The sequence below is a fragment of the Mustelus asterias genome, chromosome 1 (assembly GCF_964213995.1).
Source record: "Mustelus asterias chromosome 1, sMusAst1.hap1.1, whole genome shotgun sequence".
Classification (NCBI taxonomy): Eukaryota; Metazoa; Chordata; class Chondrichthyes; order Carcharhiniformes; family Triakidae; genus Mustelus; species Mustelus asterias.
This window is the reverse complement of record NC_135801.1, coordinates 105,787,664-105,812,673: the sequence shown is the minus strand read 5'-3', so window position 1 is coordinate 105,812,673 and position 25,010 is coordinate 105,787,664. Positions and strand designations below refer to the sequence as shown.

The following is a 25,010-nucleotide window of genomic DNA, read 5'->3' as shown; positions in this document are numbered from 1 at the left end:
CTGGATAGAGGGTATGGTGGTCATACAAAATCTTTTGGGCCCATGGGGAAAGAAAGAAACCCAAACCTACTGAAATCAAGTGACATCTTCACACCTTGACACAGAAAAGGGGACAGCTGCTTTTTGGGCACAGGCACACAGAGAAAGAATGAAGCTCCTACTTTGAAAAGTAAGAAAATACTTTTTGGGTTTGCAAAACCAAGCAGTGTGCTGGTGAGAGCTAGTTCTCTGTTCCTTAAATTTCCAAAATTCTTGACTGTTCCTTTTTGAACAAAGAGTTGCCAGAGTGGGCTTTACTGGTAGAAGTCAGGCTGAGGAATGATTTTTGAGGGACACTGGAAGATTCAACCTAGCATGGCAGAGAGAAGTGAACCTGCTGGAAAGCTGGCAATTACTTGGGACTCAATCTTATAATGTTGGATATCTGGCAGAAGGGTGGTGCATATTGAAAGAAGGTGCAAGATGCGAAAGGACCTTTTCTTTAGTTCGATGTATTAGGCACTTGTAAAATATTGTTTGATTCATATTGATTTAAGTTAGTTACCAACTTAAAACATAACATCTAGGGAGATTTATCATCTTAAAAGTTATCGGTCTCTATAGGGATCATAATACTATCAGTTCCCCACAACATTTTGAAAGCTTCTATCAAATCACCCTTTAATCTTTGAAATGTTAGGAAATACAACTCTGTATTCCCTCCTCATCATTTAACCTTTAATAGATTTTGTGTGTAATTTTTTGATTCAATTTATGTTATACTCCCTGCAAGGCCAATATATCCCTCCTACAGTGCAGTGTTCAGAACTGATTACTCCATTCCAGGTGTGGTCTAACCAGAGCTTTGTACAGATGCAGCATGGTCTTTATTGCCTTGTATCCTAAATCTCTTGATATAAAGGTCAGTGTTCAACAGCCTTTTAAATAATTTTCACAACTTGTCAGTAAAAATTTAACAGTCTGTTCACAGGAGATCTGGTATTCTGGCCCCCAAAAGCCATTGAGGGGTATGTTAGTTGAAAATTTCAATATATTAAGATATGATCAGTCAAGATCTAATTGAATTGCAGAACCGAATCAAGGAACTTTTACTCTTGTTCCTATGAATACACATTTACTGCCATGACAGGATCCACAGCAGTGTGCCAGAATGGATAGGGATCCATAGGATTGTGTCAATATTTGCAGAAGTATCGTACACAAATGTCTGAAACTCAAACTTAATACAAAATAGCAATAAACTCGAGCTGAGGTAATGAGTAAACAGAAGATTGCTACTTGCAAGTTCAACGATAAAAGCATACGAGTAGGCCCTGCTTCTAGTTTCTATTCAGCATATTCCAACACTTCAATAATTCATGGTTGACCTGACTATGGACTTAACAGCACTTTCCGGTCTGTTCTCAGGCTCCCTTGTTCATCAAAAATCTAACTCAGCCTTGAATATATTCAATGACCAACCTCCACTGCTCGCTGAGGAAGAGCATTCCAAAGACTAATGACCCTTTTGAGAGAAGAAATTCCTCCTCACCTCCGTTTTAAATGACCTCGGAGAGGAAATATCTTCCCAGCATCTCAGAATCTTGTACGTTTCAATAAGATCACCTTTCATTCTTCTAAACGCCAATGAGTATCAGTCCAATCTTTCCTCAAGATAAACTTCTCATCCCGGGAATCAACCTTGTGAACCTTCTCCGAAGTGATTCCAATGCAAGTATCTCTCTCCCTAATCAGGTAATCAAAACTACACAGTTCTCTAGGTGTAGTCTCAATGTCCTGTATAGTTGTAGCAAGATTTCCTTACGATAGCGAACAAAAACAAGAATGTCTATTCAAAATAGCTAATACTACAATACTGATTATAAGAATGTTAGGGTTAAAAAAAATTACAAGGTATCTTCTTCATCTTGCAAAGAGGTTTAACAGCAATCAAAATTATTGAAGGAAGGCTAGAGATGAGTGTAGACTAATTTACCCAGGTTGATGCAATTTCTCATTTCTAAACAGTCACACCTGCAATGTAACTTGGGTCCCTGCCTCAAATAGCTTAGCAAGTAAATAAGATGCCTATAGTGAAGCATACTTGATATGCATGGTCTGTGATGGTCAGCCAGTTGCACCATCAGATTAAAATTGGCCTCAGCTTTCACGTCTGAGAGGAAGACACAACCAGCAATTCCTGCTCCTAGTCACTGCCCAGCATCCGACTAACTATGATGCCTCCTTACCCTGGCCATCTGAAGTATCATTCAGAAGCCACCACCTACAGAACAATACACTAGCATCAATGAATGCATTTAGGTGAAGAACAAAATCAAGAACACCTCATTCCCCATTAGGGTTATCAGTTCATAGATCCTTTGCCATAGTGTATTATAAACAAAGCTGAGTTAAGAGGCCAGTTGCAGAGGTGCTGCTCTTCAAGGAAAGGGAAGGAAAAAAGTTGAACTACCACAATGCTTACATGAATCTTTCAGCAGTCAATTACAGCTCAAAAACTGTATGTAGGACTTTGGACAATGGTGAGGATTTGTAGGACAATAAGGGTTGCAGTTTAAATGTAATACAAGATTTTCCTAGACAGAGTTGTAATTCTAGGTAATAAATTTAAGTCCATCACAATGCACCAACCTACACATAGTACAAGACTGATGGGCCAAAAAGCTGTTCCTTATCCCAAATTCTTTTGAGTCCAGAAATGGAAATCTGAAAGTGTTTTAATTCACAGTTTCATGGTGACAAAGCTTTAAAAGGGTGAACTGCATCTCATTAAATAAAAATGTAGGCATTTTCTAAATATTTAAAGCTACATTGACTCCTGTTCTAATTCCCACCAAGTGCTCATCAGCAAAAGAGCAATCTCTTCTGAAGATACAGACAAATATACCTTCAAAAATTTCACAAGTCGGAAATTTCAAATCGCGGTTTCTAATATGTATATTATGCTCGTCAATGGGGCACATTTTATCAGCCAATAACTGTCCGTCTGTTTGTCATCACAAATAAAAATCACCTTTTTGTTCAATTCAGAAAAGGCAAAACCAATAAATATCTCAAATTTTGAGAAAACAACTATTATATTAAATGACCCCAAGGTTAGTGGAAACTTTAAGGATGAAATACCATTTTAATACGAATAGAAAGCTTGGCTGTATATACAGGAAATATCCCATTATTTGGAATTTTCAGTGATACCAGAGTGCAGACAATCTGATCAATAACACACCTCTAATTTCTACGTGAACTTCAAATTATATACAGCAAGAAAAGAGCCACCACAGCCTCCAAAGTAGATTATAGAAATTGTGAATCACAAGCAGGGTGTGAATATTTAAAGCACCTGTTAAGTAATTCAAAATAGTGATCACATTACTTAACAGCTACAATCATTTAAGAAAATCTAGCCTGTCAAATGCTTTTTGATTGTGTCATAGCAAAGACCTTTGGAGAAAAATGTAACCATGAGATAATAACCAAGTAATCTAGTCATGATCAGGAACAAGTTTCAACTTTTGATTTGATATCCATAAACATTCAAAAATGTCATCACATTAAATCGTGCATTAATGCCACGATTAAGCAGCCTCTCACTAAATATCAAACTAAATGGAAACTCTGGTCAGAAGTATTACCATAAGTAATGGCTACATAAGCCATGACACAGTCAAAAAATAGAAAACAACCATTTTCTAAGATGCAGGCCACATTACATGTTTTTATTATCAAAAACAAGTTGATGCAATTGAAAGCCTTGGTCACTTGGTTAAACTGTACTAAAGCAGGTGTATTTGTCATCTTCAGGGATGAATGCAACTCAAACTCAGGATCCTTACAATGGAGAGTAGGAAAAAAATTAAAAAGTATTTCACGTTTCCCCTTTGTTTTAATTTACACAGATCTTTTGAGAGCTTTATTTACAGAGCATCGAATCCAGTCTCGTTTATAGCGATTATCACATATTACAGTGATGTTTAAAATGGAATCTATGCAGAACCCAGAAAGAACAAAGGGCAGAGATGTTTGTCAATGAAAGGGCATCTGGGCTATAGAAGTGATTCCAAATTCCTCAGTTACTGAGCAGTCGTTCTGTTGCACACTCCACATCCCAGGATTGTGAAGACAAGGCCACTATTACTGCATTCTGTAAAAGAAATACAGAAGTTAAAATCTGCTAAATTAGCTATAATAGTCCATAATTAAACAATTTATAAAGTCTAGTTAAATTTAGCTTGTTAACAAAAGAGCAATGCAAACTATCAAAGCACCATGAAAATGCATGAGGGGAAAAATACTACAATATTACAATATATACATTGGCAATAAGAGAAACTCACTTACTGCACAGTCCCTCAAATCATAATTACAACATTTATTGGAGTTAAAGATTGAAGGTTAAGTATAAATGGAAGCCATTTTGAGAAGTCAGGTGGTGCAATCCTGACATAGGAATAGCAGTAGACTATTCCCCTTGTGCCCATTTCTTCATTTAATAAAATGATCTGTTGCCTAACTTCCATATATCCACCTTGTCCTATATCTCTCAATACAAACAGTTGAGAAATCCAGCAATATCAAAATTTAAAATTAACAAATGTCCCATCATCAACTATCATTTTATAGAAGAGAATCCAAACTTCTACCACTACGTGTGTAGACGTTATTTCCTAACCTCACTTCTGAAAGACCTGGTTCTATTATTTAAATGTCCCGTATTTCCCCTAGTCCTAGACTTTTCAACCAGCCAAAATAGTTTCCCTTCCTCTACCCTTTCGGTTCCGAGTTCAGGTATCATTCTAGCTAATCTGTCTTTCACTTCCTCCAAAGCCAATATATACCACCTGAGGCGAAGTGCCCAGAATTACCTAGAACCATAGAATCCCTAGAGTGCAGAAAGAGGCCAGCCGGCCCATCGTGTCTGTGCCGACTATCTGAAATAGCATTTTACCTAGGCCCACACTCCCCGCCCTATCCTTGTAATTCTGCTCATTTACCATGGCTAATCCACCTAACCACACATCTTTGGACACTAAAGAGCAATTTAGCATGGTCAATCCACGTACCCTGCAGAACACTCAGAGGAAGCCAACGCAGATATGGGGAGAATGTGCAAACTCCACACAGTCACCCAAGGCCAGAATCGAACCCAGGTCCCTGGCGCAGTGATGCAGCAGTGTTAACCACTGTGCCACAATGCCACCTATGTAGTATTTCAGCTGTCATCCAACTAGAGCCTCATATAACTAAAGCATGAATGTTACTCCTTGTTCTCAAAGCTGGCATTTCACAAGATAATTTGGTGCCTGCTTATGGCACTTCAACTGTCTATGTACACAGGCGCCAGAGTCTCTTTGCCTCAACTATTTCAAGCTTCTCACTGTTTAGAAAGTAATCTGACCTTTTTAGGTCCAAAGTGGGTGCCCTCACACTTGTCTATAATGAAATCTATTTGCCACAGTTTTGTCTACTCACTTAATCCATTGATTTTTTGACAAACTATCCCATCTTTGTGGTATAAGCTGGCTCTGAAACATGTTAAATTCTTTTTGATCACCTCCCACTGACCTTGTCATTTCAGCCATTAACAGATTTGCCCAGTTTACCTTGGACAGTCTGACTCATCCTGTTCAGACTAGCCTTACATAAATCTAAAATCTTGTTAGCTGCACTATGTTTCTCCTTTCAAACACAACTTTGAATGTCATCATTTTATGATTGCTATTAGATAAATATGCATGCACCCACAGACTTAATTAAATCTCGCTTGTTAACCATTATTAACTCTAATTTGCCCTGCCTCCGACACTCCAGAATCACTGTCACAGCCTTAGGCAATTCCTTTATTTTTCTTCCAAAAGTTAAATTTGGAATTCAGGCAGAGCTCATATAAAGCCTATTAGCACAGCCACTGGCAGAATGTTTGGTGCAGATTCCCTTATAACCACCATGGACAGCAAGAACTACTTGTAATCGCACAGCCTCTTTAACCTAATAAAATACCTGACAGCATTTCACAGAAGCAGTATGAAATCAAATATGACATTGAGCCACATAAGAGGGTACTGGGGCAGATGACCAAAGGCTTAGTATCAAGGAGTGTCTCAAAAGGAGGAAGGAAGGTAGAGAAGCAGAGAGTTTAGGGAGAGAATTCTAGAACTTAAGATGCAAGGAACTGAAGACACAGCCACCAATGCTGAAATGATTAACATGATGTGGAGATGCCGGCGTTGGACTGGGGTGAACACAGTAAGAAGTCTCACAACATTTCCACTCCATCTGACGAAGGAGCAGCACTCCGAAAGCTTATAGTATTTGCTACCAAATAAACCTGTTGGAATGATTAACACCATGTTTAAGAGGTTGGAATTTGAGGACTGCAGATTGCGGATGAGGCCATGGACCAATTTGAAAACAAGGATGACAATTTTTAAATAAAAGCATTGCTTGATTGGGAACTAATGTAGGTCGGAGAGCATACAGGTGATAGATAGGTGAACAACATTTTGCACGAGTTAGATCAGGGAAATGTTGACAGCACACAGAGCTCAAATCAGTCACATTTTGTATAAGTTCACCATCCTGGAGCTAAAACTCAAAAATTCCATTACTTTTTTATTTAGAGCTTAAAATACTTAAGATGGTGCCTTTAGCATTCTGTTAACCTGCAGCCCCAAGTGCTTCTATTGCTATAGTACCAAACTTGCCACCCAGAGTATAATCAAAATGCACTGCCACACACTTAATTCATCTGCAAGTTTTTAGCCCAAGTACTACCAATCTCCAGCTCTGTTGAATTGCTAAATGTCAAATCTGACAAGTCCTTGCTCTTGCAGCTAAGAAACAATTCCTGACTTTCAGTAAATTTCACTGTATCCTCAAGCATCCCCTTTTTTCCTGGTGTCCATTCAGCCTCAGATATTAAAATCATCCACAATTAGTGCAATTGCATTTTCCATTGTCCTTTTATATGCCCTATGTGCCTAAAGTTCAACCTGTGCTGCAGTGGTTACCAGTTACTAATTTCCTATCCTTGTATTACGGAATGACACAAAATATATAACACAGTCATTAAGCCCAACCAGTTCATGCATTTGTGGTCCACTCAAACCTCCTCCCATTCTTCCTTATTTAACTATCAGCACAATCCTGTATATCCTTCTCCCTCATATGGTTTTCTATAGGTATTCTACAGGGAGTAACTCGCCTCCCAATTCCCCAAAGCCATCTATGAAGTACAAATCAGGAATGTGATGGAATACTCTTCCACTTGCCTGGATGAGTCCAGCTCAGATAACCAAAATTCAAAACTGCCCTGGAAAAGCATCCCACTAAATTGGCACTCCACCCATTACCTTAAACATTCACTCCCTCCACCAACAGTGGCTGCAGTGTGCACCATCTACAAGATGCACTGCAACAACTTGCCAAGGCTCTTTCGACAGCTCCTTGCAAAAAAGTACCTAAACTGGCAACACCAACACTTACAAGTTCCCCTCCAAATACATAAAACATCCTGGCTTTGAACTATAGCATTGTTCCTTCATTGTCGTTTGTAAAAGTTCTCAAACTTCCTACTTTGCAACACTGTGGGTATACCTACACCTTAAATATTACAGTAGTTCAATACAATGGCTCATAACCACCCTCGAGGGCCATTAAGGGTAAGCATCAAATCATGTTCAATTAACATTTTTTTTAAACTGTCTATTAAGATCTTCCACAATTTTTAAGACTTGTATTAAGTCAGTCCTTACATCTGCTATTTTCAAGGAACCCCCAGCCTGGGCACAACCTTGTATTTCTGATAATAGCCCTGCAAAACATTTTTGCACCTTCATCTTTTTATAACACAATGACCAGAATTGTCTAACCAAGGTTTGATACAAGTTTAGCATAACTTTTTAATTCTGACCCTCTAGTGCTTGGTTTGACTTTTTATGGTCTTATTAACCCATTCAGCATTACTCAGTTCTATCTATATTGTAGATCCACCATTCATTTGTAACTACCATATAATCTACTCCTCCAATTCTCTGTTGGTACACCCTTGTGAAGTATTTAATAAATGGCAACTCTTGGCTATATTTTTTGAAAGACCAACAATATTTTGCTCAGTATCTCAAAGTCCCAGTACTTCAATTCTAAAGTACTTCACTTCAGAACAGTATTAACACCATGAATGTCAAAACTGTTACTAAATTGTAGCTTATTTGGCTTATTGAAATTTTTCTAATAAAGCCTTAATGTTCCTTGTATAAATGCTGATAAAAACCATCTTTCTTAAGGAAACAAGCCCCCTGCAGCTTTAAACTTGTGCCTAAATATACATCCAATTCATAAGGCAAAACAAAAAAGGTAGTTATCTTGTATACCAATGACTGCAGCTAGACACCTAAGGCACAAAGGCAGAAATGTGTTTTCTACTCACCAGCAAGCTAATGGATGGTTATAAAGCCATTGCAGTTGTGAGCTTAATACTATTTTCACATCAAGTCTTCACACAATTCCAACACCAAAAGCCATATTCATGACAAATCATTCTCATTTATACAACTGCCAGAAGGTTCCAGCATGCCTGACATTGCCAGCTTAATAAATAGATGCAATTGATATACATAACAAATTCTGGCTCAAATTACCAGCTTGAATACATCCACAGATTTACACCAATGCATCAGTACAATGGGGATATGAATAGAAAAGGACATTTCAATGAAGAGTGCAGGAGGGTATGCTAGGAACAGCACCCAGCATACCTAAAAATGAGGTGTCAACCTGGTAAAACTACATCACAGCAAATAAGCATGCACTAGACAGAGCTAAGCAATCCCACAACTAACGGATCAGATTGAAACTCTGTAGTACTGCCACATCCATTTGTGAATGGTGGTGGGCAATTAAACTCACTGGAAGAGGTGGCTCAACAAATATTCCCCATCCTCAATAATGGGGCAGCCTAGCACATCAGTGTCGAAGAGAAGGCTGAAGCATTTGCCAGCTATCTTCAGAAGTGTCAGCCAGATGATCCATTTTGGTCTCCTCCTCCCTAGCATCACAGATGCCAGTCTTCATCAATTTAATTCACTCCACGTAATGTCAAGAAATGACTGAAGGTACTGGATACTGCAAAGGCTAAGGACCCTGAAACTTGTGCTCCAGAACTAGCTGCACCCCTAGCCAAGCCAGCACTGGCATCTACCCAGCAGTGTGGATAATTGCCCAGATATGCCTTGTACATAAAAAGCAGGACAAATCCACCCCAGCCAATTATCGCCCCAACAGTCTACTCTCAATTATCAGCAAAGTGATGGAAAGAGTTATTGACAATGCTACCAGGCTTGCAGTTAGCAATAACCTGCTCACTGATACTCACTTTGGGTTCCACCAAGGCCATTATGCTTCTGACCTCATTACAGCCTTGGTTCAAACGTGGACAAAAGAGCTGAACCCCAGAGGTGAGGCAAGAGTGACTGCCCTTAACATCAAGGCAGCATTTGACCAAGTATGACATCAAGGAGCCCGAGCAAAACTGGAGTCAATGGGAATCGGGGGGAGGGGGGGAACGACGACTCCATTTTTCGGAGTCATATTTGGCACAAAGGTAGATAGTTGTGGTTGTTGAGGGTCAATCATTTCAGTCCTGGGACATTGCTATTCCTCAGGGTTGTGTCCTCGGGCCAACCATCTTCAGCTGTTTCATCCATTCCTTCACTCCATCATAAGGTCAGAAGTGGGGATGTTTGCTGATGATTACAATGTTCAGCATCATTCATGACTCCTCAGATACTGAAGCAGCGCGAGTCCATATGCAGTGAGACCTGGACAACATTCAGGCTTGGGCTAGTTAAGTGGCAAGTAACATTCGTGCCACACAAGTGCCACGTGATGACCATTTCCAACAAAAGAGAATTTAATCATCTCCCCTTGACATTCGTGGCCATACCATTGGCGAATTCCCCCTCGACCAACATCCATAGAATCATAGAATCCCTACAGTACAGAAAGAGGCCATTCGGCCCATCAAGTCTGCACCGACCACAATCCCACCCAGGCCTTACCCCCATATCCCTACATATTTTACCCACTAGTCCCTCTAATCTACGCATCCCAGGATACTAAGGGGCAATTTTAGCATGGCCAATCAACCTAACCCGCACATCTTTGGACTGTGGGAGGAAACCGGAGCACCCGGAGGAAACCCACGCAGACACGAGGAGAATATGCAAACTCCACACAGACAGTGACCCAAGCCGGGAATCGAACCCAGGTCCCTGGAGCTGTGAAGCAGCAGTGCTAACCACTGTGCTACCGTGCCGTCCTGGGGTTACTATTGTCCAGAAACTGAACTGGACCAGCTGGGAATTTTGCTGAGAGTAACTAACTCATCTCCTGACTTCCCAAAGCCTGTCCACCATCTGCCAGACACAAATCAGGAGTGTGATGGAATACCCTCCACTTATCTGAATGGGTGCAGCTTCAACAACACTCGAGGAAAAAGAGGAAAAGGAACTCTATACCATCCAGGACAAAGCAGCCCACTTAAATAAAAGCAATATACTGTGGATGCTGAAAATTTGAAATAAAGATAGAAAATGCCAGATAAGATTCTGGTAGAAGGGTCAATGAACTCAATGTTAAGTGTATTTCTCTCTCCATAAATACTGCCAGACCAGCTGAGTTTAGCCAGTATTTTCTGTTTTTATCTATTAAAGCAACCCATTTGATTTGCACCCCTTCCATATTCACTCCCTCCACTACAAATGCACAGTGGCAGCAGTGTGAACCAGCTACAAGATAAACTGGTGTAATTCACCAAGGCTTCTTTGACAGCACTTTTCAAATCAGCAACCTCTACCACCTAAAGGACAAGACAGAAAGTGCAAGGAAGCACCATCACTTGAAAGTTTCCCTTCAAGTCACATACCATCATGAACTGGAACTATCACCACCATTCCTTCACTGTCATTAGGTCAAAATCCTGAAACTCCCTTCCTAACAGCACTGTGGGTGTTCCTGTAACACATGGATTGCAGTGGTTCAAGGAGGCAGCACACCACGATCTTCTTTAGGGCAATCAGTGATAGGCAATAAATGCTAGAATAATGATTGTGTTAAAAAAGCTGCAAGTACAAATGTGTCTATAAGTGAGCACTTGATGCACGTGCTAGATAAAATTGCTCTCAATACTTACTTTATCAAAGCCCATAGCACACAGTTTGTCTACCTTTCTAGTGTACTCGGGGCTAGGAACTGGCGCTCCAGCATACACGTGCGCCCAGAGTCGGGCCGTCTGTTTAAACATCTCTGGATTTTGCTTGTACTGCAGAAAAAACACACTCTAAGTACACTGCTCAAATAGAGGCTATAAAATTCATATCAATTTACTGTGATTAGTTAATATTTTAAGACCGATCATTTTGGATTTTAATCATGACTCAAATGCTGTAAACATGCTTTACAAATGTAAAAAAGGGATTAATAAAACTGTAGGTCAAGAGAGTGGCCTTGGCAGAGATCAAGAGCCAGACATCCATTGCCTCACCCTCTGATCAAGTGGCTCATTTTCTGAGACAATAGAGGTGAGGGGAGAAAACAAAAAGGAATCTGACCAGGATAAACAGAGTTACTAAAGAAACAATCTCAATTTGTGTTACTATAAAGTAACGCTCTACTGAGACTCATTACCTGATAATCCTAGCATTCTTTCTAATCATTAATTATAAATTGCTGGAGGGGCTGGTAACCCTTGTCCATCTCTATAACCTAAATTAAAAATTTTCTCTGGATTAAGTTGTCTTAAAATGAAAGAAACATGGCAAAAATGTCATCTTTTTTGAGGACTGAAGATAACTTAGTACAGCTTCCAAATTTAGTGACAGATTGATAGCCATCTTTTGGAGGAGACATTAAACTGAGACTCCATTTGTCCTCAGGTACGTGTAACAATCAAATGGCATTATAACAAAGAAAAAAAAATGAAAAGAATGCTCCCTCGTGACCTGCCTGATATTTATCACTCAAGAGTAATGAGACAGATGGTTGATCACATTGACATTTGTGGGACTTTGCTGTGTGACTGTCCTTTTCTTGCATAACAGTGACTAAACCAGTGAAGTGTCAAATGAACGAAGAACAGTACAGCACAGAAACAGGCCTTTCAGCCCTCCAAGCCCGTGCCGATCATGATGCCCCAACTAAACTAAAAAAACCTTCTGTCCTTATTCGGTCCGTATCCCTATTCATGCACCCGTCCAGATGCCTACTGCTAATGTGCCTGCCTCCACCACCTCCTCTGGCAGCGTTCCAGGCACCCACCACCCTGCATGAAAAACTTCCCCCACACATCTCCTTTAAACTTTCCTCTTCTCACCTTGATCCTGTGTCCCCTTGTAATTGACATTTCACCCTTGGAAAAAGCCTCTGACTATCTACCCTGTCTATGCCTCTCATAATTTTGTGGACTTCTATCAGGTCTCCCTTCAGCCTCTATTTCCAGTGAAAACCATCCTAGTATATTCAACCTCTCCAAGTAGCCAACACCCTCGAGACCAAGCAACATCCTGGTGAACCTTCTTTGCACTCTCTCCAAATTTCCATATCCTTCTGGTAGTGTGGTGACCAGAACTGCATGCAACAATCCAAATGCGGCCTAACCAAGGTTTGATATTGCTGCAACATGATTTCCCAACTCTTATACTCAATGCCCCAACTGATGATGGCAACCATGCCAATTGCTTTCTTAATCACTTGGTCACCTGTGTTTCCACTTTTGGGGAACTGTGGACCTGCATGCCCAGATCCCTCTGTATGTTAATGTTCCTAAGGGTTTTGCCATTTACAGCACAATTCACACCTAAATTTTATCCTACAAAATGCATTACCTCGCATCTGTCTGGATTAAACTCTGCCATTTCTGTGGCCACATCTCCAATCTATATCCTGTTGTATCCTCTGACAATCCCTAGCACTATCAGCAACTTCATCAATCTTCGTGTCACCTGCAAACTTGCTAATCAGACCACTCTCATTTTCCTCCAGATCATTTATATATACTACAAACAACAGAGGTTCCAGCACTGATCTAACTACAGATCTCCATTCTGAAAAACACTCACGCCACTACTTTGTCTTCTATAACCAAGCCAGTTCTGTATCCATCTAGCCAGCCCACCCCAAAACCCATGTGATTTTAGTTTTTGTACCAGTGTACCATGTGGGACCTTGTCAAACCCCTTAATAAAAGTCCTTATAAACTACATTCACAGCCTTTTCCTCAATTATCTTTGACACCTCTTCAAAAAACTAATTCAAGTTGGAGAGACATACCGTCCCCATATAAAACCATGCTGCCTGTCACTAACTAGTTCATTTTCTTCCAAATGTGCATAGATGCTGTCCCTCAGTATCTTTTCCAAAAGCTTCCTCACCACTGACGTCAGGCTAACCGGCCTATAATTTCCTGGATTATCCCTGCTTTCTTTCTTAAACAAGTGCTTTGGGGTGCTTAATGGTCTTGAGAAACAAGTTCTTTCTTCTTCATGTGCCATCAGGCATTCGCATCTAAAAAGTAATCTGCAATGTTATACTGGCCAGATCAGCTGTCAGATTCTCCTGTTTATGAAACCAATTTGCTTACTTTTTACACGTCCTACTGTTACAATATGAAAAATTTCACACCACCATTCTTTTCTTATTCTTAAAAGACAAACCACGTTCAGTATCCACAATGGGAAATGGCCCTGTGGTGATCTGGTTTTGGCTATACTCCATATTTATCATTTATCAGGATGTGGTTGGGATAGAGATGGTAGGTAGGAGGGGGAAAGGAATAAAAAACTTACACTCAACTCTGCTCTCACATCCACAATTTACAGAAGAATTTCAGATCAGTAAGAAATATTGGTCAAGTTCAACCCCTATCCTTCCTTAACAATAAGGTCCAACTGCAACAGGCCCACTGCTGCTGCTCTCCCCTCCCCCACCCATGTTTTTTGGCTCCTCTCAATCAAACCAGGGATTTTCTTGGTCTGTAAAGCTCAGCGTCACTTCATGGGTGTACTTACCAGGAATCAGAGAAGGTACAATAAATAAATGTTACAATTATTTAAAACAAAAAATAATTTCTGTATGCTGCTTTTTATTTCCATGTTCCTTTATAAGGAATCACCAGAGCCCATTTTATTACAAAAAGTGAAATTTTACATTAGCAGCCAAAAAGAAATTCATGACAGCTTTATGAATCAGTATCAATATTTAATCTTGTTCATAATAAAATCTAGACCAATAAATTATTGGTACAGTAATTTCTCTCCTGCATTCAGGCAAGACCTAATTTTATTTAAAGTAAACTTCATTTGAGACAATTATAAATATGGCCACTTTGGTGAGGTAAATGAAACGTTAATGTCTATTAAAACATCAACTATTTGAAGTAGGTATAACCCAGTACCTCATATTAAATTAATAATTGTATATTAGTAGAGTTGGACTCGTCCTGCTGAGATTGTTTACAGAAGAATGCTAAATATAATTCAATGTTTAGCAGTATTTTAAAAAGATTTTTGTAAAACTTGTTTCTTCTCGGATGATCCTTGGGTCACCCTGTGACACAAATGAACAATACAGGTCAGGAATATTTTCATTTATTCGGGAAACTGATCCCGTCCAATAGCTGGGTTTATGGTCAATTTTTAACAATTCAAGAACGTAGACTTTCTGCATTGTTGTGGCTGCTGCCAAGCCTTTGCTAACCTGTTGTGCCACGACTGCATCCTGTGGGTCATCTGGTTCAGCTGCTGCCAGTAAGGCTTGTAACGATAATAAAACTGTTCTTAAAGTCATAGCAGCTGCCCTAAAAATAGAATGGTGCAACAAAGTCACTGAACAGAGTACAAAATTCCAGATAGTTCACGTTCAACAAATTACCATTCTTGCACAGATCACTCCCGAAAACTTCTGAACAATACGCTGTGAATTGCCAGGAAGTATTAAATAAAAGTGTTTTTGGGCTCCATCCTAGAGGAGGATTACAGAGTACCAAAAGCAGAGGTATGGAAAAACTTAAGTGTTCAGAATCTAGCACTCTATATTGTGACCTAGAGTGAAGGAGAATAAACAATGTTATTCAGACAATAACATTATGTTGTTGTTGAGACAATGGTGGTCAAATACAAAAATGCAAATTGCTGAAAAGACACTTTTTGCACGAGTGATTATACAATTGCTAAGTAGTTATCATCTTTGAGAATATCAGAACTGCCAGTTACCTTTGAACGTTGGTTTCTGCACAAAGAAATGGGAAACAATAGTAGCTTCATATTAAAGAGTGATACTCCGGTCAGATTTTGTATAACCACATTTAAATAAAACAGGAAATTTTAGTTAGCCCAAACTATGGCAATTCCAGAATATTCTGTGGTGCCCACATCAACATTTTTAACAATGTAATAATCTCAGCTAACTCGATTTCTTTTGCTTGTGGGTGAAAAATGAATATAGCTACTGTAAAAGCTGCAAATTAGTTGGCAGCTTTGTACAAATTTTGAATACAACTTAATAACCATTTACTTAATAGCCACTTAGTCCAAAATAAAATCCATGAAGGACCGACTGAAAATAAGAACATAAGAACACAAGAAATAGGAGCAGGAGTAGGCCATCTAGCCCCTCGAGCCTGCCCCGCCATTCAATAAGATCATGGCTGATCTGAAGTGGATCAGTTCCACTTACCCGCCTGATCCCTATAGCCCCTAATTCCCTTACCGATCAGGAATCCATCTATCCGTGATTTAAACATATTCAACGAGGTAGCCTCCACCACTTCAGTGGGCAGAGAATTCCAGAGATTCACCACCCTCAGAGAAGAAGTTCCTCCTCAACTCTGTCCTAAACCGACCCCCCTTTATTTTGAGGCTGTGCCCTCTAGTTCTAGTTTCCTTTCTAAGTGGAAAGAATCACTCCACCTCTACCCTATCCAGCCCCTTCATTATCTTATAGGTCTCTAGAAGATCCCCCCCTCAGCCTTCTAAATTCCAACGAATACAAACCTAATCTGCTCAGTCTCTCCTCATAATCAACACTCATCTCCGGTATCAACCTGGTGAACCTTCTCTGCACTCCCTCCAGATTCTATTTCCTTTAACAATTCTTACAATTTTTCCACTTGCACAGAGTATGGTCAGTATAAATGCTGCCACAGGGTTCCAGTTTTGCTCAGCACCTTCAAATGAGAAAAAAACTCAGTGGAAATTTTTTTAAAGCATTGTGTACTAAACTTTAGGTTGCAAAACAACTAAAGGTAATGAGAAGAAAGGAATGGACTCTCCTATAATTAAATATCAAGTCAAACCAACTCTGAAATATCACACAGGACAATTCCCATACCACTGTTGCCTGTTGCAGCATAGCCAAATAAAGTGAAACCTACTCTACAAAACCCCAACAATATCCTAGCTCTAATCCATACATTTCAAGTATTGCCCATCTGTTATTATTTCCTCTTCATCCTCCATTTCTGCCATTCCCACACCCCCTCCTCCACTGCCACTAGAACAGTACAGCACAGAACAGGCCCTTCGGCCCACGATGTTGTGCCGAGCTTTATCTGAAACCAAGATCAAGCTATCCCACTCCCTATCATCCTGGTGTGCTCCATGTGCCTATCCAATAACCGCTTAAATGTTTCTAAAGTGTCTGACTCCACTATCACTGCAGGCAGTCCATTCCACACCCCAACCACTCTCTGCGTAAAGAACCTACCTCTGATATCCGTCCTGTATCTCCCACCACGAACCCTATAGTTATGCCCCCTTGTAATAGCTCCATCCACCCGAGGAAATAGTCTTTGAACGTTCACTCTATCTATCCCCTTCATCATTTTATACACCTCTATTAAGTCTCCCCTCAGCCTCCTCCGCTCCAGAGAGAACAGCCCTAGCTCCCTCAACCTTTCCTCATATGACCTACCCTCCAAACCAGGCAGCATCCTGGTAAATCTCCTCTGCACTCTTTCCAGCGCTTCCACATCCTTCTTATAGTGAGGTGACCAGAACTGCACACAATATTCCAAATGTGGTCTCACCAAGGTCCTGTACAGTTGCAGCATAACCCCACGGCTCTTAAACTCCAACCCCCTGTTAATAAAAGCTAACACACTATAGGCCTTCTTCACAGCTCTATCCACTTGACTGGCAACCTTTAGAGATCTGTGGATATGGACCCCAAGATCTCTCTGTTCCTCCACAGTCTTCAGAACCCTACCTTTGACCCTGTAATCCACATTTAAATTAGTCCTACCAAAATGAATCACCTCACATTTATCAGGGTTAAACTCCATTTGCCATTTTTCAGCCCAGCTTTGCATCCTATCTATGTCTCTTTGCAGCCTACAACAGCCCTCCACCTCATCCACTACTCCACCAATCTTGGTGTCATCAGCAAATTTACTGATCCACCCTTCAGCCCCCTCCTCTAAGTCATTAATAAAAATCACAAAGAGCAGAGGACCAAGCACTGATCCCTGCGGCACACCGCTAGCAACCTGCCTCCAATCTGAAAATTTTCCATCGACCACCACCCTCTGTCTTCAGTCAGACAGCCAGTTACCTATCCAATCGGCCAACTTTCCCTCTATCCCACACCTCCTCACTTTCATCATAAGCCGACCATGGGGGACCTTATCAAACGCCTTACTAAAATCCATGTATATGACATCAACTGCCCTACCTTCATCAACACACTTAGTTACCTCCTCAAAAAATTCTATCAAATTTGTGAGGCACGACTTGCCCTTCACGAATCCGTGCTGACTATCTCGGATTAATCCGCATCTTTCTAAATGGTCGTAAATCCCATCCCTAAGGACCCTTTCCATCAATTTACCAACCACCGAAGTAAGACTAACCGGTCTATAATTACCAGGGTCATTTCTATTCCCTTTCTTAAACAGAGGAACAACATTCGCCATTCTCCAGTCCTCTGGCACCATCCCCGTGGACAGTGAGGACCCAAAGATCAACGCCAAAGGCTCTGCAATCTCATCCCTTGCCTCCCACAGAATCCTAGGATACATTTCATCAGGCCCAGGGGACTTATCGACCTTCAGTTTATTCAAAACTGCCAAGACATCCTCCCTCCGAACATCTATTTCCTCCAGCCTATTAGCCTGTAACACCTTCTCTTCCTCAAAAACATGGCCCCTCTCCTTGGTGAACACTGAAGAAAAGTATTCATTCATCACCTCGCCTATCTCTACTGACTCCATACACAAGTTCCCACTACTGTCCTTGACCGGCCCTAACCTCACCCTGGTCATTCTTTTATTCCTCACATAAGAATAAAAAGCCTTGGGGTTTTCCTTGATCCGACCCGCCAAGGACTTCTCATGTCCCCTCCCAGCTCTCCTAAGCCCCTTTTTCAGCTCATTCCTTGCTAACTTGTAACCCTCAATTGAGCCATCTGAACCTTGTATCCTCATCCCTACATAAGCTTCCCTCTTCCTTTTCACAAGACATTCCACCTCTTTTGTGAACCATGGTTCCCTCACTCGGCCATTTCCTCCCTGCCTGACAGGAACATACCTATCAAGGACATCCAGTATTTGTTCCTTGAAAAAGTTCCACTTTTCATTCGTTCCTTTCTCTGACAGTTTCTGTTCCCAACTTATGCCCCCTAATTCTTGCCTAATCGCATCATAATTACCCCTCCCCCAATTGTAAACCTTGCCCTGCCGTACGGCCCTATCCCTCTCCATTGCAATAACAAAAAACACCGAATTGTGGTCACTATCTCCAAATTGCTCTCCCACAACCAAATCCACTACTCGAAATACACTGAGCAATTCGCAGCATTGAATAAGTGCAGTCAGCCCATTCAGCATTTAACCTCATGGGTCAATCACATGGATCGATTCTATTTAAAACTTATGAAAGTGGACTTTCAGCAGGCAGCAAACAATCACAGCTCTTAAAAATTGTCCTAATTCTAAATAGCAACAAGGCTGAAAATATCAGATTTTTAAAAATTGTGTTTTACTTCGTTAAGATTTAAAAAATGGTCTCTCCAGTGCCTGTAGATTTTTCCAGCAAATATCTGAGACAGACGCAAACAAGAACTACCCAAAAGGTCAATCCTTGGTCTCCATTACTTAATTGCAGTAGGTATATTTCTTAAAATAAGGAAAGGGGAAACTATGCAGGGGTCCAGTCCTTACTGAGGGGGGAGGAGAAAGGGGTGCTAACAGTTGCAAGAGTAAATGGGAATAAATGAAACTTAAGAGGAGAAAAAATATAGCAATTTAAAAGATGATCACAATCATTGGCAGATATCAAGACAGAGTTTTTCTTGAGTCATGAGGGGCAAGTATCAGTTTCTTATCTGCAAACTGACATTTCAGCTCCTTTTTTTAAATTTTGGACAATCAATTTTTTCATTTATTAGTAATCTATACAATCTATGTGACTACAGATCTGCAACAATGAGGCTTACACTTAACAGCTCTCTGAAGTAGCTTATCAAACCACTCAATTATATCAAATTCGCAATGAAAACCACAAAAGAAATAAAACCAGAGGAACCAAACATCAATCACCCAAGGGCTGGATTCCAACACGTCAAAGACACACTGTACAGTGGATCCTGCAAGGGCCAACTCACCTGCACCTACTAACTTGTGCCAACATTTAGGAGAGCTGACTTAGACAGGTAAAAGAACAGCCTGTAAGTCATAGTCTCAGCCAACATCCCAGACTCCTCTATCGCCATCCCTAGTTATGTCATGTTCCACCAGAGGGACAGACCCACCAGAGGTGGCAGAGTTTCACCATCTTAAAGTAAAAGACAGTGGTATACAGTCAGGAGTGTGTGGCCCTGGAGTCTCCAACAATAATTCTAAACCGTATTAATTCTTCCAGATGCCAGGGTCAAGGATGTCACAGAACTGCTGCAGGGCAGCAGAGATCAGTCAGAGATCGTGGTCCATTTTGAGATCAATGACATAAGAAGAATGAAAATAATGTCCTTCAAGCAGACTTTAGGGAGTTAGGTAGAAAATTGAAAAGCAGGACTTCAAAGGTAGCAATCTTCGGATTACTCCCGATGCCAAGCAATAATGAATTATAGGAATAAAAGGACAGAAGAGAAACCAAGTTAATCCAGAAGGCAGTACAAAGAGAGACATGTTAAGGCTATGCTGAATGTCATTTATTTCAATGCAAGGAGTCTTACATGCAAGGCTGATGAACCGAGGACATTATTAACACATGGGAGTATGGTATCATTGCAAGCACAGAGACATGGTTAAGGGAGGGGGCAGGACTGGCAGCTCAAGATTCCTGGGTATAGAATCTTTAGGTAAGACAGGGGGAAGGGATATTTTAGCAAGCTCCTCAATTGAGGCCATATGGGCAGAACTTAAAAACAATCACATTGCTGGGAGTGTTCTATAGGCCCCCAGTCAGGGAGTGATAGAAGAGTACATATGTAACTACATCTCAGAAAAGGATAATAATAGCAGGGGATTAAAACTTCCCCAATACTAATTGGGATTGGCAAAGTGTGAAAGGCTTAGAGGAGGCGGAATACCTAAAGTGCATTCAGAAGAGCTTTTGGAGCCAGCATGTAGAAAGTCCTACGAGGAAAGGGGGCAGTGCAGTTTTATTTATTTATTAGTCACAAGTAAGGCTTACATTAACGCTGCAATGAAGTTACTGTGAAAGGGGGCGGTGCAAAATCTAATTTTAAAGAATGGAGCCAGGTAAGTGGTAGAGGTGTCAGTGAGGGAGCATTTTGGTGACAGTGACCATAACGCAGTAGGAAATTTAAGGTATTTGGGATCAGACAGAGAAAGGACATGTCCCTTTTCTTCATGCTCTGCCACTTTTTGTTAGGCTCACATCCAATCCTTGTTAGTTCTGGAAAGGAACAAAAATGGATCGGAAATAAGGTTTCTGAATTGGGGGGAGGCTGATTTTAATAGGATAAGACAGGATCTGGCCTAAGTGGACTGGGAGCATCATGTAGGAATATCCACATGAGAGCAGTGGGGATCATTTAAAAGGGAAATAGAGAGAATACAGAGTGTACAATGTCAACATGTTCCCGTAAAGATAAAGGGTGGGACCAACAAGTCCAGAGAACCCTAGGTATCAATGGATTATACAGCATTGGATAAGGGGGGAAAAAAATAGTAGTAAGGCAGATTCAGGGGGCACGAAACAGTGGATGCCAAAGGGAAGTATGGGAAAGTGCAGGAGGGTACAAGAAAAAGAAATTTGGAAAGCATGAGAGGGCGGGTGAAAAAATACTGGAGGGCAGAATAAAGGAGAATCCCAAGGTGTTTTATAGGTACATTAAGGACAAGACAGGAAAAGAGTAGGACCCATTAGAGACCAAAGTGGCAACCTCTGTGTAGAGCCAAAAGATGTAGATGAGGTATTAAATCAGTATTTTGCATTGGTGTTCACTATGGAGAAGGATGATGTAGGTATAGAAATCAGGAAGAGGACTATGATATAATTGAGCAGATTAGCTTCAAGAAAGTGATGTTAGTGGTTTTAGCAGGTTTACAAGTGGAAAAATCCCCAGGCCCAGATTAGATGCCTCCTTGGTTGTTGTGTGAGGCAAAGGAGGAGATTGCAAGGGCTCTGGTGCTAATTTTCAAATCAACTCTGGCCACAGAGGTGCCAGAGGACTGGAATACAGCTAATGTGATACCATTATGCAAGAAGGGAAGTAGGGAAAAACCGAGTAATTATAGGCCAGTGAATCTATCAGAGGTAGGAAAATTATTGGAAAAAATTCTGAGGGCCAGAATTAATTTCCACTTGGATTAATCAAGGATACTCAGCATGGCTTTATAGGGGGAGATCATGGCTAACCAATTTGACTGAATTTTTCAAGGAGGCACTAGTGTTTAATGAGGGCAGAACAGTTGATGTAGTCTACATGGACTTCAGTAAAGTTTTAAACTTTATTTATTCATGTCACAAGTAGGCTTACATTAACACTCCAATGAAGTTACTGTGAAAATCCCCTAGTCACCACACTCTGGCGCCTGTTCAGGTACACTAAGGGAGAATTTAGCAAGGCCAATCCACCTAACCAGCATCTTTTGGACAGTGGGAATAAGCCGAAGCACCCGAAGGAAACCCACGCAGACACAGGGAGAACATGTAGACTCCACACAGACAGCTGACCCAAGCCAGGAATTGAATCCAGGTCCTTGGCACTGAGGCAGCAGTACTTACCACTGTGCCACCCCAAGGCTTTTGACAATAGAAAATTGATCAAGGTGGTAAGAGCCCATGTGATCCAGGGCAATTTGGCAAATTGGATCCAGAATTAGTTTAGTGGCAGGAGATAATGGTTGAAGGTTGTTTTATGACTGGGAGCCAGTGTCCAGTGGTGCATCATAGGAATTGGTGCTGAGTCCTTGATGTTTATAGCCTACATTAATGATCTAGATGTGAATATGGGATGTATGAAGAGCAAGTTCGCAGGTGACACCAAAATTGGTGGTGTGGTAAACAGCAAGGAGGAAAGCCTTTGATTACAGGATGATATAGATGAGCTAGTCAGAAGGACAGAACAGTGGCAAATGGAATTTAACCCCAAAAAGTGAAGGGTGATGCTTTTTTAAAAAAAATCATTTATGGGATGTGGACATCACTGGCTCGACCAGTATTTATTGCCCATCCCTAGTAGCCCTTCAGAAGGTGGTGCTGAGCTGCCTTCTTGATCCACCACAGTTAGAAGTGTAGGTGCACCTCCCATGCTGTTAGGGAGGGAGTCCCAGGATTTTGACCCAGTGACAGTTACTCGTCGCAGGATTCCTAGCCTCGAGCCCGCTCTGGTAGCAACAGTATTTATATGGCTAGTACAGTTCAGTTTTTGGTCAATGGTAACCCCCAAGATGTTGATAGTGGGAATGCAGCAATGGTAATGCTATTGCATGTCATGGGGCGATGGTTAGATCTTTTGTTGGAAATGGTCATTGCTTGGCACTTGTGTGGCGCGAATGTTACTTCCACTTATCAACCCAAACCTGAATATTGTCCAGATCTTGCTGCAATTGGACATATACTGCTTCAGTATTTGAAGAGTCACAAATGATTCTGACGTAATGCAGTTATCAGCGAACATCCCCACTTTTAACCTTATGATGGAAGGAAGGTCATTGCTGAAGCAGCTGAAGATAGTTGGGCCTAGGACACTACCAAGGAACTCCTGCAGTGATGTCCTGGAGCCGAGATGATCGACCTCAAATCACCACAACAATCTTTTGTGCAGAGTTATGACTCAACAGCAAAGGGTTTTTTCCTCGATTCCCATTGACTCTAATTTTGCTAGGGCTCCTTGATGCTAAACTCAGTCAAATGCTGCCTTGATGTCAAGGGCAGTGACTTTCACCTCACCTCTGGCATTCAGTTCTTTTGTCCATGTTTGAATCACGGCTGGAATGTGGTCAGGAGTTGAGTGACCCTGGTGGAATCCAAACCGAACATCTGAGAGTAGGTTATTGCAGAACAAATGCTGCTTGATAGTGCCTTTGATGACCCCTCCCATTACTTTGTTGATAATCAAGAGTAGACTGTTAGTGTGGTAATTGGCTGGGTTGGATTTGTACTTTTTCCTGTGTACAGGACATACCTGAACAATTTGGTGGCATGGCAGTTAGCACTGCTGCCTCACAGCGCCAGGGACACTGAGTTTGCACATTCTCCCCGTGTATGTGTGGGTTTTCTCCGGGTGCTCCGGTTTCTTCCCACAGTCCAAAGATGTGCAGGTTAGGTGAGTTGGCCATGCTAAATTCTCCCTCAGCGTATTCGAATAGGTGCCGGAGTGTGGCGACTAGGGGATTTTCTCAGTAATTTCACTGCAGTGTCAATGTAAGGCTACTTGTGACTAATAAATAAACTTTAACTTTACAGATAGATGCTAGTGTTGCAGCTGTACTGGAACAGCTTGCTAATGGCACAGCAGGTTCTTCAGTACTATTGTTGGAATATTGTCAGGGCCAACAGCCTTTGCAGTATCCAATACCTTCAGTCGTTACTTGATTCACATGAAGTGAATAGAATTGGCTTAAGACTGACATCTATGATGCTGGGGACCTCCAGAGGTGGTTGAGGTGGATCATCCACTCTGCACTTCTGGCTGACAATACCACTGCTTCCCCTTTGGGAGGATTAACAAGGCAAGGGAATACAAAACGATAGGTCGCTAGGTAGTACAAAGGACCAGAGGGATTTTGGGGTGCATGTCCACAGATCCTTGAAGGCAGCAAGACAGGTAGATAAAGTGGCTGAGAAGTCATGTGTGATATTTGCCTCTATTAGCCTAGTACTTGGATACAAGAGCAGGGAGGTTATGATGGAACTGTATAAAATGCTCATTAGGCCACAGCTAGAGTACTGTGTGTAGTTCTGGCCGTCACATTATAGAAAGAATGTGACTGCACTAAAAAGGGTGCGGAAGAGATTCACCAGGCTGTCACCTGGGCTGGAGCATTTCAGCTACGAAGAGAGGCTGGATTTGTTTTCTTTGGAGCAGAGAAGGCGGAGGGGGGACCTCATCAAGGTGTACAATATTGTGCAGGATAGAGATAGGAAGAAAGCTTCCTCCTTAGTAGAGAGGTCAATAACCAGAGGGCATATATTTAAGATTTAACAAAAGATCGAGGGGATTTGAGGAAAACCTGTTTCACTCAGAGGGTGCTGGGAATGTGAATCTCACTGCCTGAAAGGATGATAGAGATGGAAACCCTCAATATTTTACAAGCATATAGATGAGCACTTGAAATGCCATAGCATGCAAGGCACGCTGGAAAATGGGATTAGAATAGGTAGGTGTTTGATGGCCAGCACAGATATGATGGGCCGAACTGTCTCTTTCTGTGCTGTAAAACTGACTCTATAATAAAGCAGATGAACACGTGGCTGGAGAGACAGTGCAGGAGGAAGAGCTTTAGATTCTTGGGACGATGGGACCATTTCTAGGGAAGGTGGGACCTGTAC

The 25,010-nt window shown here is 41.3% G+C and overlaps 1 protein-coding gene across 6 annotated transcripts in view; it reads right to left on the bottom strand.

Annotated features, from left to right (window-relative positions):
* Positions 1 to 743: 743 nt before the first annotated feature.
* The window catches only part of ube2kb (ubiquitin-conjugating enzyme E2Kb (UBC1 homolog, yeast)), a 101,445-nt gene continuing 77,178 nt past the window's right edge, over positions 744 to 25,010 (bottom strand). For 3 of the 6 annotated variants that reach the window (XM_078216290.1, XM_078216334.1, XM_078216307.1), the window contains exons 5-7: positions 14,749 to 14,848; positions 11,189 to 11,317; positions 3,111 to 4,141 (exon numbers count right to left, since the gene is read on the bottom strand). In XM_078216290.1, coding sequence (XP_078072416.1) covers positions 4,067 to 4,141; positions 11,189 to 11,317; positions 14,749 to 14,848 — 304 coding nt within the window. In that variant the 3' untranslated portion in view covers positions 3,111 to 4,066. Of the gene's footprint in view, positions 4,142 to 11,188; positions 11,318 to 14,748; positions 14,849 to 25,010 lie in introns of all 6 variants that reach the window. The other 3 variants (XM_078216297.1, XM_078216316.1, XM_078216324.1) reach the window with 3 other exon arrangements.